The sequence below is a fragment of the Glarea lozoyensis genome (genome assembly GCF_000409485.1).
Source record: "Glarea lozoyensis ATCC 20868 chromosome Unknown GLAREA5, whole genome shotgun sequence".
Classification (NCBI taxonomy): domain Eukaryota; kingdom Fungi; phylum Ascomycota; class Leotiomycetes; order Helotiales; family Helotiaceae; genus Glarea; species Glarea lozoyensis.
The window spans coordinates 1,379,454-1,392,823 of NW_007361000.1; the positions used below are offsets into that span (position 1 = coordinate 1,379,454).

Consider the following 13,370-nt stretch of genomic DNA (forward strand, 5'->3'; position numbering starts at 1 on the left):
TACCTCACTAGTGTATAGTTAGCTCGGATGAGACAAGATGGGATGTCGCAGCTTTAATGCAATTATTTTGTGGTTCTCGAGCAGAAATATGGTAGTGTGTACTCAATGCACAGACTTGTTACATCTGTGTCTCACCCGAACTGGCCATTTACTGTAGTGGATCCTGGACACTGGATGAAAAACGTAATGTAGGTATCTTTTTCCTTGCTCTCACCAGCAGAGTACCTATGTCCTATCACATCCGGAACACAAGTTGCATAACACAGGGCCACAGCCCTCGATCGGCAGCCCTTGCGATATCAAGCAGAAGGACAAACCACGAAAGCACTTCATATTTATTACTTGCTGTGTACCACTTCATTCATAGTACAATCCGGTCCTAATTAAGCCGATTTGGTGTGTACCACGCATGTAGAAGCTGGTAGAGTTTCATGAATCATGATCGACATGCATGTCCAGAAATCATGTACAAAGCGTGGAAGGGGTAAGCACGAAGCCTGCTGTGCGTAGTTGCAATAATCTGTCCATTTACATTGCTCTCATTCGCATCTTGCTTAAGTGAGAATCGACTCGGATCTTGTCAAGATGGTAGATGCTATGCCGTAGGGGTTTCGTTGGCGGTCGAAGCCATCATTTGTTGTAACGACGGTAGCGATCGGCCTCTTCACAGACCTTTTTCTTTACGGCATTATGGTACCAATATTACCATTCCTACTACAAGATCGCCTTTCTATTCCAGACAACCACATTCAAGCATATACCTCTAGTTTGCTTGTGGCGTATGCAGCGCCGTCCCTTATATTTGCCATTCCGATTGGATGGATTACGGATAAGATTGGCACTCGACAACGACCTTTTCTTGCCGGGCTATTATTACAGTTGTTCGCTACAACCGCACTGGCATTTGGACAGAGTATTTCTGTCTTGATCATTGCAAGATTAGTTCAAGGGATAGCTGCCCCAGTCGTTTGGACGACAGGCCTTGCTATGGTTCAGGATACAACCTCGCCCCGAAAGATTGGCCAGGTGCTCGGTCTAGTAGGCATCTCCCTGCCCTCGAAACATTGACAGAATTTAGCTAACATGTTCAGATTTTTGCCGTCATTTCTGTTGGCGAAGTCACTGCCCCGGTTGTAGGAGGAGTACTATACGAAAAGTTGGGATCACTGGAGTTTTCGGAGTTGCAATAGGAATTCTAGGAGTTGACGTTATTTTGCGGATTCTCGTTCTCGACAAGAAGACAATGGCGGCTTACAAGGTGGCCTGTGCTGGTGAGTCGAGGAGAGCAGTTTGTGACGAAGCAGATGCTCGTGAAGATGAAGCTCTGCTGCCTTCTATTGACAACGAGGGTTACAAGATCCATGGAGAAGTTGGCAGTCTGGCGCGAAGAGTGCCATTGCTTTACTGCTTTTGCGAACCAAGGTTTACAGTGGCATTCGTGCTGACTTTAGTTCAAGCCTCGTTTAGAGGGATCTTTGACGCTACTGTGCCAATCGAAGCACAGTCTCTGTTCCAATTCTCATCTCAAAAGGTCGGACTCCTTTTCATAGCACTCTTTGTGCCACACCTCACACTTAGCCATGCGGTGGGTAAGTCGGTAGACAAGTATGGGACAAGGACTGTGGCAACCGTCGGATTTGCCTTCTTAGTCCCGTGTCTCGCTCTCCTGGGTCTGCCTTCACGGAAATTGTTTGTTGGAGATGCTAACATCGCCTTGTTCTGCATTATTCTGGCATTAAATGGTATTGGGTTGTCAATGGTCAGTACGCCGGCTTTTGTGGAAGCAGTTCATATCACGAAAAGGTACGAGGCGTCTAATCCCGGATTATTTGGAGAACATGGACCCTACGCTCAACTATATGGATTCAATTGCCTTTTCTTCTTTGGAGGGCTAACAATTGGTCCCACTGTAGGGGCAATTCTATGGGGCACGATTGGCTATGGACTCATGGGTGTTGTGTTCTCAGTCATTTCTGGGATCACAGCCGTATTAGCTTTTTCAATCATTGGGGACTGGAAATGGTGAAGGTGGTGGATTTAAGGAAACTATTGTAATCCAGCTGCAAACTTACAATTATGACTTTGGAGTCGCACCACGCACGCCGATCATGTATCAAAAGAAAAGGGTGCCATTCATAAATGAACAAGTGCCGTTGATACTACGCATATAGAGTGCTGTTTTAAAACACCGGAGACAATTTTCCTCGAAGTGTCGCCGCCTCCTTGTTATCGACCACGGTTCAACGGAAGAAATGGTCATGGAATGATTGGTACTATCGAAACGGAAACTATGTAGCATCGGCCTTTGCCCTGTTCTTGGCTACCACGGCAGCCACCACGTCGTCAAGATTCTCGTCCTTCAGTCCAAGCAACTCCATCGCAAACCCTTCCCGTTGCGTCCAGTCTGCATCCGTGGTTCCCAGCACAAAGACAATCCCAAAACTAGCCTTGTGATAGTCTGTCGCTAGCAGCTTGCTGTTTTCCTCGAGGTACGCTTTGGAGTCAATGTGTTCCGTACGCCACTGGGTGCCTGTCGCGCGCTCCAATGCTGCGAGTATCTCGAGCTGCGTCGGGCAGAAGCTCTGCACGTAGATGGCACGGTTGCGTGTCTCGTTGGGCCGTTGTAATACCCGCACCACCGCCTCGGCCACACGAGGCAGCGTCGACGTGGACGCCCTAATGCTGCCTCCGTCGAGAAGCTGCGCTACATGCGTGTCAAGGTTGAAATGCAGAAGCCCGTCCTCGAGCCCGTAGTCGAAGAAGTGCCCGTTGACAATCGATGTCCACGTGAACGGGTTGTCTTCGCTGATGGCCTTGTCGGCGAGTTCTTCCAGCTTTCTTCGTAGTCGGATCTTTTTGCCGTACATGGGGAAAATAGTGCAGCGCCTGCGGGCTTGAGGATTCACAGCTCCCGAAGTCGGCCGGAATGTAGCGACGGACACCGGCCACGAAGGCGGCCTCGACCAGGCGCAGATGGTGAGTGACGTCGTGGATCTGGAACGCGGTGATGACGGCGTCATGGCCCTCGCAGGCCGCGACGAGCTCCTCTCGAGACATGGCCGGCGAGACCACGACGTCCCTCACGGCCGCGCCCGCCGGAGACAAAGCATCCATGGAGCGACGCAGCAGGGAGACCTCGAAGCATGCAGCGTGGAGGAGGGCTTGGAGGATGAATCTACCAAGGGTGCCGTTTGCTCCGACCAGGAGGACTTTCGTGATGGGAGCCGATTGCGTCGACGCCATAGTGAGATGGGTGTAGATATAGAGTCTAGAGGCAAGATCCAAGTATGAGCCGAGAGACAATGGAATGTATAGACCTCGGGAGTCTAAGATCCAAGTATTGAACCGAGAGACACAGAATATGGAATTGTACGGACAAGGGAATCGTTGAGCAGGCCGCAACAGATTTATACAGCCAGAGTCTGCGGGTACAAACTTTTCTCAGTCTTCCTTTGTTTTGTACGATCGTCGTTTTGGTCGCATTGGTGTATTTTCCCCTTCGTACGGCACCGCCCTTGCTAATCAGGTGTATTTATAGGGCAAATCCAAACTCACACTCGTACTTTCTGTACAGAACGTCTGGCTGCCCCGGTGTCGCTTCTCCAACCCACTCACGCTCTGCTGCGAGTGATGAGACAACACATGGCTGGCTTCGCGCATACGGTCGTGTAATAAACAGTCTGAGGTGTATGAGGTGTATGAGGACGTAATTTCGTCTTCGTACGAGGACGCAGGATGCCCCGGCAGTCGGATTTCAAGGACGGGTTGGCATTTGCTGTTGTATCTCAATACACCACATCACAATCAGTCCCGTTCCATGACCAGTCTCTGTTTTACGAACGGTCGTGTCACCTATGATTTAGTTGTGAAGTCTTAATGCTACTCGAGGTCGGGTTAGCAAGCCATCGAAAGCGTGCACCGCACCAGTAATAGTGATCTTCCGCCACGTCCCGCTTGCACAGGTTGTTCAGCAGCTATGTTCATGCCGTGATGAGCTCTGCCACCACTCATGTGGATGTCGGGTATTGGTACAGATTACGATTCTGCTCAGTATCCGCCTGAAGCACTTGGCTTAGCAGCGGACCGGTGCGTTCTCCATGCTTCTCCAAAATATCTTGCGGCTGAACGAGACTCGAGGTCTTTGGGTGTTTGTTTCTTGGTATTCTCGAAATAGGCGGCAGGCAACATGCGACGATGGTCTTATACAACTTGAAAATGGTTTCTTCAAGCACCGCAGTTTCTTTTACGGAACTTGATCTTATGGCTCACAGAACCTGTCGCATCAACCCCGTCTTCATTCCGTTCGTTCTCGAGGTCGTACGCCGCTACCAGAGTCAAGATGTATTGAACAGTTTTCTTTGTTGTTCCCGAATGGAGATTCATTTGAAGATAATCTCCTCCCTTCTCGACCTGGTAATGTTTCAAGGTAATGTTTCAACACAACTACAAGATGCCGAAACTCCGAAATGGGGAGCGGCGTTTCGAAACATGATCATACAAACTGGAAGAAGGGGTGAACACCCCTTACGAATGGTTGAAAGGAGTTACGAAGATCAAAACCAAAAGATAATTTCAAGACCTGTTGTAAAGTCACGTGACTAAGCACTGGTTGCTTTGAGAAGCGTGCCTACTGCAAGCCCACCTCTACATCCAACTAATCATCCTGCGTCTAGGTAGGTAGGTAACCATCCATTGGTCATTGATGGCATCAAAGTCACCATCCCTGCGATCAAAGCCCGCTCTCCGCATGTATAACTGCAACGAGTAAACTAACGGAGGACTTTATCTATCTTGATAACTACCTGTACCTAGGTAAGCTCAAGATGCCCCGCCCGAGAAGTCTCGAGGTCGTCAAAGATCTTATTTATCCTGTGTGGGTCGACATTCTAGAAACGTGACCTATCGATACACCAATCCGTTTGAGCATGTGCTATTACAGATTTAGGTAATAGGGCTGTGTTTCTTTTGTTTTAGGTAAGTAGAAACAACAGCAGCCGCGGCAGAACGAGATCAACAAGGAAATATCTGACAGATACCAAGTCACGTGGCAATCCCACCCTCGTCGGCTGGAACTGGCGATCAGCTCAACCAGGCATCATTCTGGCACAGCCCACGCGGCCCCAGAGCGTAATGACTGCATCGCGCCAGTGCTGACAGGAGCACTCACATTGCGGAGCACCTGTATCTTTCTTTCAACTCTTCGAGGCTTCTCGCTCCTTCGTGGTCATCGCTTTTTGGAGGCAAGCATCTTCGCTTTCCCGCTGTGCAACGCGTGGGCACCCTTTTTAGGCTGCGACTCGGAGTTGCAAGATGCCCGTTTCCGACAATCTGTATTCGGCCGACGATTCAGATGGAGAATCTTTTAGTGAAGAATTGACTCCCACGAATGGATATTTCCATCGCGGGGAGATGGCCCCCCGTGCGATGCTTCACGACCCGCAGCTTCAAGACGACAAAACACCAGAACCGAAGGTGCTAGTTCCTATACCAAACGCTCGAGGGACCCCAAGACCGTCAACAGCGGCGAATCATCCCGCTCTTTCGCAGTTCCCTCCCTTAGGGCCACATGCGATGTCAGTGGAAGATACCATGTCAAATGCTACTCCTCTCCCAAGACACACGGAGACTGGGCCTTCCCTCGAGCCCTCTAGAGAACCTAATGAGCAAGCAGCAATGGGTGGCCCTCCCCCGGCCTATACGCGCAACCCTACTCCAAACCCCGTATTTCAACCCACTTCCTCTAGATACACTCCAAGTGATGCTTCGTCGCGGCCTCTTCAGGAGCCCCAATCACCTAGGAGATATAGTACGTTCTCAGAACAACCTCAACTAGAACGCGGATTTCTGCTTCCCTTACGGACGCCAGAAAGCATGGGCGGAGAAGCTGGGGGGAATCTCGACGAGAGGACACCCCTCAGGGGAGATGAGAGTGTGAAGCCGTCCAGGAGTACTGCCCTTAAGCGTGTATTCGTTCTTGCGGTCGTATTTATTGCGTTAGTTGGAACGATTGTTACGCTGTTTCATGTCAAAACCAACGTGAGTTTGCCGACCCCTATGCATACGTACTCTGTTGTTCCTTCTGGTTGTTTCGGCCTTCATGGCCGATGTTCATCTGACCAACTCATGTGCGAATGAGTGCGCATTGGCTTTTTAGATGCTAATGTCAATTCTTCAGAATTCACCACGTTTAGGTAGACCGACCAAAGAGAGGCTACTTGATGATACCGGTCCGTATTGTTCATCGGCCACAATTCGGAGGGACCCCGTCGTGTACGAATTTCCAGTCGGTGGCGACTTGAAAGTCCTGCAAATCACTCACGATAATGACCGGTCTCGACGATTAGCAAGAGTGCAAACCACAGGAGAAATCAGAATGCGGGCGCTCAATCAATCGTTTGAGCACGGCGATCGGCCACATTTCACAGTTAACGTTCACGTCAGTGACTCTGCTTTACAGGTCGTGCGAACTTGGGATGAATCTTCACGGATCCTCAAGATCAGTACTCCCAAATACGCGGATCTCGACCCCTCAATATCACATTGTATATCACTTGAGATCACTGCTTGGGTCCCAGAAGGTGCTGTATTTGAAGACATTAGCTTAGGAAGTATTTCACTTGATACCAGGATTATCGACGACATTGATATCAATGTGTCTGGTGAAACCAAGATCGCTTCAATAAGTGGTGATATTTGGTTCCCCCTGTTGGAAGACATGGCGTTGCTACCTGTTGAAAAAATAGCCCGCTCGCATTTGCCTGTAGTAATGGATGGCTCGGAGACCTACACCCAAGATCTGCTCTTGAGCTTATCCACCCCCGACCCAATACATCCATTTGCATCCCGTCGAATCTTGGTAGAGACTGTTACTGGCGAAATAAATGGCGTGTACCCACTCTTGGATTTCCTAGGACTTTCTTCGCAATCTGGATCTATCAGCGTTGGGGTACTTCCGCAAAAGGTGCTTCCAGATGCCCCAGCTCCAGCTGATTTAGAGGTACAAACCGCGTCCGGATCGATTCAGATAAGTGTACCTGTCGCAAGCGAGGTCAATCCCGATTATATCATCCCGCCTCGCAATTATATTACGAATGTGCACTCGAATTCGGGAGCCATCAGAGGGTTTTTCTATCTTGGATCATTGGGAAGCTTCAAAAGCACCACGGGAAGCTTGAAACTACGCACTTTACCCATCATACCCTCAGAAGACTCAGGAAGCGTCATATATCCTTGCCGCTTCGAGACACATACCGTGAGCGGTAGTACTGATGTCGAAGTTCTTGATCCCATTTTCATCGCTCGCATTTCATCGGCAGAACAAACTGTCGGTAAAGCAACTCCAGCACCAGACTTCTACAATCCAATCGGCGATCATGAGCCATACCTGACCATCCCGCCCACCCGAGCCCTCTATCGACACTCAGCTATACTTTCAGTTAAGAAACTTCGTACTCTTCAGTCAAAGCACACTTCCAACTCCGCAAGCGTAGCCGTCGTCTACCCCAGCGGCTGGGAGGGTTCTGTACATGCGAAGACTGTGTCGGGAGACATCACTGTTAGTGGAAGTGGCGTCCGAACTATCAGAGAGAGAAAGGGCTGGGCCTATAAAGAGATTCTTGCTAGAAAAGGGGTAGATCATGCTGAGCAGGGAAGCATGGCGGAGATGAGCGATATTGCTGGGGATTTACGATTCAAAATTGGGAATACATATTGAAAACATACGGGAATTATATTGCTGGTACTCTGCTGGGCTCAGTGGAAATTTTGGAACAGGCGTTTAGGGGGTATACACTTCCCAAAGAATGGGAATACCATGACATATGATAGGAGTTGTGGGAGGAGTTTTAGGCTTATTTTGGCAACATTGCAATAATTGAGAGGTATTAATAGTTGATGAACGACAAGATTTGAAGCAATCACGAGATGGTGGAAGCAACTCACATGCCTAATCTAGTTGGTTCCGATCTAACTTGCTTTTTGCTTTCTTACTTCACCACCCGTGGTCTTGCTTTATCTGGTACCTACCTATTGGTGACTTGATTCGCCCCAAGACAAGCCACATCACTGACAGGGTGCATGAAACACGTGACGCTGGCTCCCGCCACATTGTGGAGTCGCGACGTGGGTTGCCTACTTGTGCAGTTCCCCTCCAATATTCAAAAGCAAGATATTCCTGTCGTTTGGCATCATATCACCACCTGCACCCTACGTGCCCCAAAGCAGCAAATCCTCCCACAGACTCTTGAAGCTTTTCTACTTGTTTCCCTCCGCCGGAGAACATTGACTGCATCAAGAATGTTCGTTCTCCGAAATGGTTAGTTTAGCCTTGTTTATGGTTTCATTTTCCCCGCCATTGATCGCGTCGAAAGCAAACCACAAACTATTTCCCGTCGAAGTGCGCCTCTGGCTGCCGCTACTCTGCTAACATTCAACACAGTGGGGAAACTCATTTTTGGGGACGGGTCCAAGGAATCCATGATCGAAATTGCTCAGGGACAACTTTATCTTGTTCGCCCGCGGTCTATGAAAGGTTATTCAGAGCTTATATTCAAAGACGGTGCCGCACGAATTCGGAAGACGAACCAGGAATTCCAATACCAACTTGTTATACAGAGAGCATACGAGGAAGGCGAAGAGGAACTTTTGGACGAGGAAGACGCTGAATCAGCTACGTTGGCTGGGGAACGAGACGAGAAAACGTTTCTGCTCGACGAGGAGCTTCATTTCCGATCAGAGATCCGCGAAGGGGGAGAAAAGGTTCTAGCCTGGCGGGATCTAAGTGGCGACGCAGGAGATCTTTACGAATTCGTTTGCGACACATCGGTGGAAGAAGCTCAAGTGCAAGCCTTTGAACTTACCGCTGTACGCTGCCAGTACGAGCGGAAGCATCGTAAGAACCACACAACCGCCACCACGCAAGATCTTGCGCAATTTACCTTCGTCGACGAACCTCCGATACCCAGTGCGAGCCCTGTACAGAGCCCATCTTATAGTCCGGAAACACTCTCGCCTGTTCACACGATGCCTCTCAACGCTAGAAGTACAGCAGACTCTGCTTTGAAGCGAGATGTCTCTCCTCTGAGATCGAGGAAGCAGCGGTCACCTTCTCCAATCGACGAAGGGCCTACGGCAGCACCGCCAGTGGCTGCCCACCCCGAGCCACGATCTATTCTTGGGGAGGAGTCTGGAGAGCTTCATCTATTCGACTTCCAATCTGGCTCCTTCATTATTCAGGATGCTGCTGTATCCGCCACGGTGTCGGAGGTTGGTAACTGGCATTATTGGCTGCAAATTGCTAGCAAAGACCGGGATTGGCTTGGACAAAGCATCATTGCAGACATTAACCCAGTCTTCAGCTTCGAATATTTGTCTTGCATTTTCAACGCCTATTCCGAAAATGGCGATGCATACTCTTGGCTATTGCGGTTCAAAGATGAGGCGACATTGACGCGGTTCCAAGAAGCTCTAATGCAGGCCTTGTGGGAGCAGTTGAATGAGATAAAATGGAACAAAACGAAGGACGACGATCGCGACTATGTTCTCGAAGCTTTCCAGGATTTAGCAATGGACGATGCGGAAGACCCAGCCGAGGAAGAAGAATATGAAGAAGAGGAGCTAGAAGACGATGCTCAGCGAAAAGAGGAGTACGATACCGATGAGGAGGACGATGACATCGGAGGAGTTCCGGACGACGGAAATGTGAACTCACAGCTGGCAGTTGGATACAAACACGACCGGTCTTTTGTCGTTCGAGGATCAAAAATAGGAGTATTCAAGCATACACCAAACAACAATCTGGAATTCTCAACAAACATCTCAAAGGTTGAAACACCAGGTGGCAAACTCTTCAACCCTAAGAAGGTTATGTTGCACGCAGAAGACACCAATATGATTTTACAAAATGAAGGCGATCCAAATTCCCTCTACCGAATGGATCTGGAGTACGGAAAGATTGTGGACGAGTGGAAGGTGCACGACGATATACCCGTCAACACATTTGCACCCGAGAGCAAGTTTGCTCAGATGACTGGGGAGCAAACGTTCCTGGGCTTATCTCGAAATGCCTTGTACCGCATTGATCCCCGTCTAGCTGGCAACAAGCTTGTCGACTCTGAACTCAAGCAATATGTTTCCAAAAACGACTTCTCCGCTGCAGCAACAACCGATAAGGGATACATTGCAGTTGCTAGCAACAAAGGTGACATTCGTATGTTCGATCGCCTCGGCATCAACGCCAAAACTCACATTCCGGCTCTTGGTGAACCAATTATTGGTCTCGATGTCAGTGCTGACGGGAGATGGGTTCTAGCAACATGCAGAACATATCTACTCCTCATCGACGCTCTGCAGAAAACCGGGAAGAATGAGGGCAAGTTGGGTTTCGAGAAGTCGTTTGGCAAAGACTCTAAACCCCAGCCTCGCCGACTTGGTCTGACCCCATCTCACGTCGCCCAGTTTCAACACGAAACTGGTGCACCGCTGTCATTCACAACTGCTCGCTTTAACACTGGTGAAGGCATCTCAGAGACCTCTATCATCACTGCAACGGGACCTTTCATTGTCACCTGGAACATGAAGAAGGTTCTCCGCGGCAGTAAAGATCCATACAGTATTAAGCGTTACGCTGAGGAAGTGAAAGCTGATAATTTCAAATACGGCAGCGACAAAAATGTCATCGTTGCTTTGCCGAATGAAGTTAATATGGTGGCTAAGCAATCCTTCAAGAAGCCCACAAGGGAGAGCATTATGAATCCTGCTCAAATTCGCCTCGGCGGCCGGAGAAGCGATGCTGGCCGATTAGGCACGAGAGAGAGTTCAAACTATAAGCTGGGCAAGGACGATATCGTTGAATCCCCTTATTAGTATCATTGAAGATGTCTTGGGATGGATGGTAATTTATGATTTCATGATGATTTGGGAGGAGTTCTTACTTTTATGCTTGGTTGCGGGATGGTGGGCGACTATGGAGACGTTTTCCTAAATTGTCTGTAAGCACATTCGATGAAATCTGAGTCCGATGGGCCGACTGGAGGCGGTATGCAGGAAGACCTTGATGAATTTAGTAAGAAATCACAATACCCCCTTTGTTTCCCTTTGATTTCGGCTCCTTGCGCTCTTGGCATCACGTGCCGCAAAGAGCTTTAGAGCAGACTACGGAGCTTTCTCACAAATGGACCGCACGCACTTAGCTGCAGACAAAGAATGCAAAGTTCTACCTTAGTAGTTATTTTCCAAGTGAAACTCATTTTCTACCTTCTTGCCACGCTTCTCGCACCTCAGAACCGGAACTTGAGTCGGACAACTAGCCCTCCCATACCGCATCTAACACAGGAGCCGACGGCTTTCGACATACCTTTTCGATTATGCGAAGACAGATATTTGGCTTGGTAATCAAACGAGTGCATCGATCCTATGGTTCAATTGTTATCATCCTAGAAGAAGTACATCCCGTCAGAAGCAGTAGGTTGTGTCTCCAAAAGGGGCGCTTGAGGGGGGCTCGGCTGTGGTGGACCCACCTTTCGCCACTGGTTTCGCGGGGGAGTTCCGTCAATGATGAGTCTACGAACAACGTCTGTTCTACTTACAACAAATAATCCCGCGTCCTTCCAACCCTCTTCTATCACCACACATCACAAACATGAATCGAAGCTCTTATTCTCCAAGCACGACATTAAAGTGAGTACCTCCTTCATCATCTTCTCAATGCAGGTCGCTAATTCAGACTCCAGTCCACAAGCTCATGGCTGAAGAAGCCGCCACTGCAATCAATAATGACTGGAACCTCGATGCTGCACGCAGACTGCTTCGAGCGTTCACAGTGTCACCTACCTCATTCGACAGACCCAACGCCGCGACGGATGCTGCCGCCGATAACTTCGATGTCGCCGCGTATGACCCTTCCGAATCCGAACCGACTTCGCTAGGTGATTTCGATCGATTGTGGCGATTTCGTGGTGTGCCCACTGGCAGCCACCCGCACCGTTCTCGACATGGCTCAACTGAGTCTTCCTCTTCTTCCATCTCATCAGCCGGCTCTACCGCACCATCTTCTGCCCCCGAAATCGCCTCGGACGGCGCTGATGGTGTCGGCAAGGGTCTCGATACCGACGAAGCAACCGAGGGTGAGGACTTCAGCGACTTCGTCAACAGAAACAAAGCTGTTCGATGGAAAGATGAGGTCAGTGGGTTGGAACTCTCGACTACGCGGAGAAGAAGTGCTGCTCCCTCGGCTACAGATGTTGATGTGGAAAAGCTGAGCAAGCTTATTCGAATGGAGGACAGAGCCTTTGGCAATTTACTATTCAACAGTGTTATGGGGCAGAGCCGGGGGGAGCATTCTGCTGGAGGAAGCACCACACCGACGTTTCACATGACTCTTCGGTCGGCAAAGAAGCATGGCCTTATACCCGCCATACTCCCAGCTGCTCCACCAAGCCTCTCTTTAACGCCACCTAGCTATCTCGATACCCGTTTGATACAACCACGACTCGCTCTGACAGCCACTGAAAAGAAGGCCCTGCTTGTAAGAAAGCTGCGAGAGAAGAAATTGCTAGCGCAAGATTTCGATGCAAGCTTGGCCGTGGCTAGGTGGGGCGAGAACGTTCGGTCAGACGGCTTACACGTGTTCGTTGATCTTTCCAATATCAACATTGGCTTCTTCAATGAGTTGAAAAAACTTCGAGGGATTGGAAAAGGGAACAGCCCGAAAATGCCTCCAATTGCATTTCATTCTTTAGCTTTTATACTAGAAAGAAACCGCCCAGTCTTTCGACGCGTTTTGGCTGGGTCTCATGGAGGTCTAATGCACGGCCACCGTGCAAGGCGACCTGATCATATGTACGACGCTGAAAAATGCGGGTACGAATTGAACATCCTGGAACCTGTGTTCAAGGTGAAGTCTTTAGCGCCGGTTCGAAAAAACAGAAACGGAACTGGAAACGGGTATGCCACAACCTCAGGCCATTCAAGTGGCTCTGATGGGCCTACCCCTGGAACCCAGGTTCGTCAAGAGCAGTGCGTTGATGAAATATTACAAATGAAGATGTTAGAAAGTCTGGTAGATGTTGAGGAACCCTCGACACTTGTCCTGGCTAGTGGCGACGGCGCAGAAGCAGAATACTCTGGCGGGTTCTTAAAAATGGTTGAGCGTTTCCTGCGAAAGGGATGGAATGTTGAATTGTTTGCATGGTCGGATGGGTTGAGCATGGAGTATCGGTCGAAATCTTTTACGAGCAGATGGAATGGTCGTTTTCGTGTCATTGAACTCGACGATTTTTCCGAGGTATTATTGGCGATGTATGCTGACGATTTTCCGGAGCGTATGAAAGCGGCATTGTGATAGCGGAATATCGAAGCGGCGTGAGGGTTAT

The 13,370-nt window shown here is 49.4% G+C and overlaps 7 protein-coding genes across 7 annotated transcripts; 6 read left to right on the forward strand and 1 right to left on the reverse strand.

The window, feature by feature from the left end:
• Positions 1 to 690: 690 nt before the first annotated feature.
• On the forward strand, positions 691 to 1,190 carry GLAREA_04634 (MFS general substrate transporter; the record flags this gene model as incomplete). Its single annotated transcript, XM_008087011.1, has 2 exons — positions 691 to 1,038; positions 1,092 to 1,190. The coding sequence occupies 2 exons, from the start codon at positions 691 to 693 to the stop codon at positions 1,188 to 1,190; spliced, it is 447 nt and encodes a 148-aa protein (XP_008085202.1).
• A 53-nt stretch (positions 1,191 to 1,243) lies between these two features.
• Positions 1,244 to 2,026, forward strand: GLAREA_04635 (MFS general substrate transporter; the record flags this gene model as incomplete). Its single annotated transcript, XM_008087012.1, has 1 exon — positions 1,244 to 2,026. One exon carries the CDS (start codon positions 1,244 to 1,246, stop codon positions 2,024 to 2,026), a length of 783 nt encoding a protein of 260 aa, XP_008085203.1.
• A 262-nt stretch (positions 2,027 to 2,288) lies between these two features.
• GLAREA_04636 (NAD(P)-binding Rossmann-fold containing protein) lies at positions 2,289 to 2,867 on the reverse strand (the record flags this gene model as incomplete). The annotated part of the gene is made up of 1 exon (XM_008087013.1): positions 2,289 to 2,867. One exon carries the CDS (start codon positions 2,865 to 2,867, stop codon positions 2,289 to 2,291), a length of 579 nt encoding a protein of 192 aa, XP_008085204.1.
• Positions 2,868 to 2,973: 106 nt separating this feature from the next.
• On the forward strand, positions 2,974 to 3,291 carry GLAREA_04637 (uncharacterized protein; the record flags this gene model as incomplete). The annotated part of the gene is made up of 1 exon (XM_008087014.1): positions 2,974 to 3,291. One exon carries the CDS (start codon positions 2,974 to 2,976, stop codon positions 3,289 to 3,291), a length of 318 nt encoding a protein of 105 aa, XP_008085205.1.
• Positions 3,292 to 5,310: 2,019 nt separating this feature from the next.
• On the forward strand, positions 5,311 to 7,714 carry GLAREA_04638 (uncharacterized protein; the record flags this gene model as incomplete). The annotated part of the gene is made up of 2 exons (XM_008087015.1): positions 5,311 to 6,036; positions 6,176 to 7,714. The coding sequence occupies 2 exons, from the start codon at positions 5,311 to 5,313 to the stop codon at positions 7,712 to 7,714; spliced, it is 2,265 nt and encodes a 754-aa protein (XP_008085206.1).
• A 581-nt stretch (positions 7,715 to 8,295) lies between these two features.
• GLAREA_04639 (C-terminal (heme d1) of cytochrome cd1-nitrite reductase) lies at positions 8,296 to 10,863 on the forward strand (the record flags this gene model as incomplete). Its single annotated transcript, XM_008087016.1, has 2 exons — positions 8,296 to 8,314; positions 8,438 to 10,863. 2 exons carry the CDS (start codon positions 8,296 to 8,298, stop codon positions 10,861 to 10,863), a joined length of 2,445 nt encoding a protein of 814 aa, XP_008085207.1.
• Positions 10,864 to 11,740: 877 nt separating this feature from the next.
• On the forward strand, positions 11,741 to 13,339 carry GLAREA_04640 (uncharacterized protein; the record flags this gene model as incomplete). The annotated part of the gene is made up of 1 exon (XM_008087017.1): positions 11,741 to 13,339. The coding sequence occupies one exon, from the start codon at positions 11,741 to 11,743 to the stop codon at positions 13,337 to 13,339; it is 1,599 nt and encodes a 532-aa protein (XP_008085208.1).
• Positions 13,340 to 13,370: the final 31 nt, after the last annotated feature.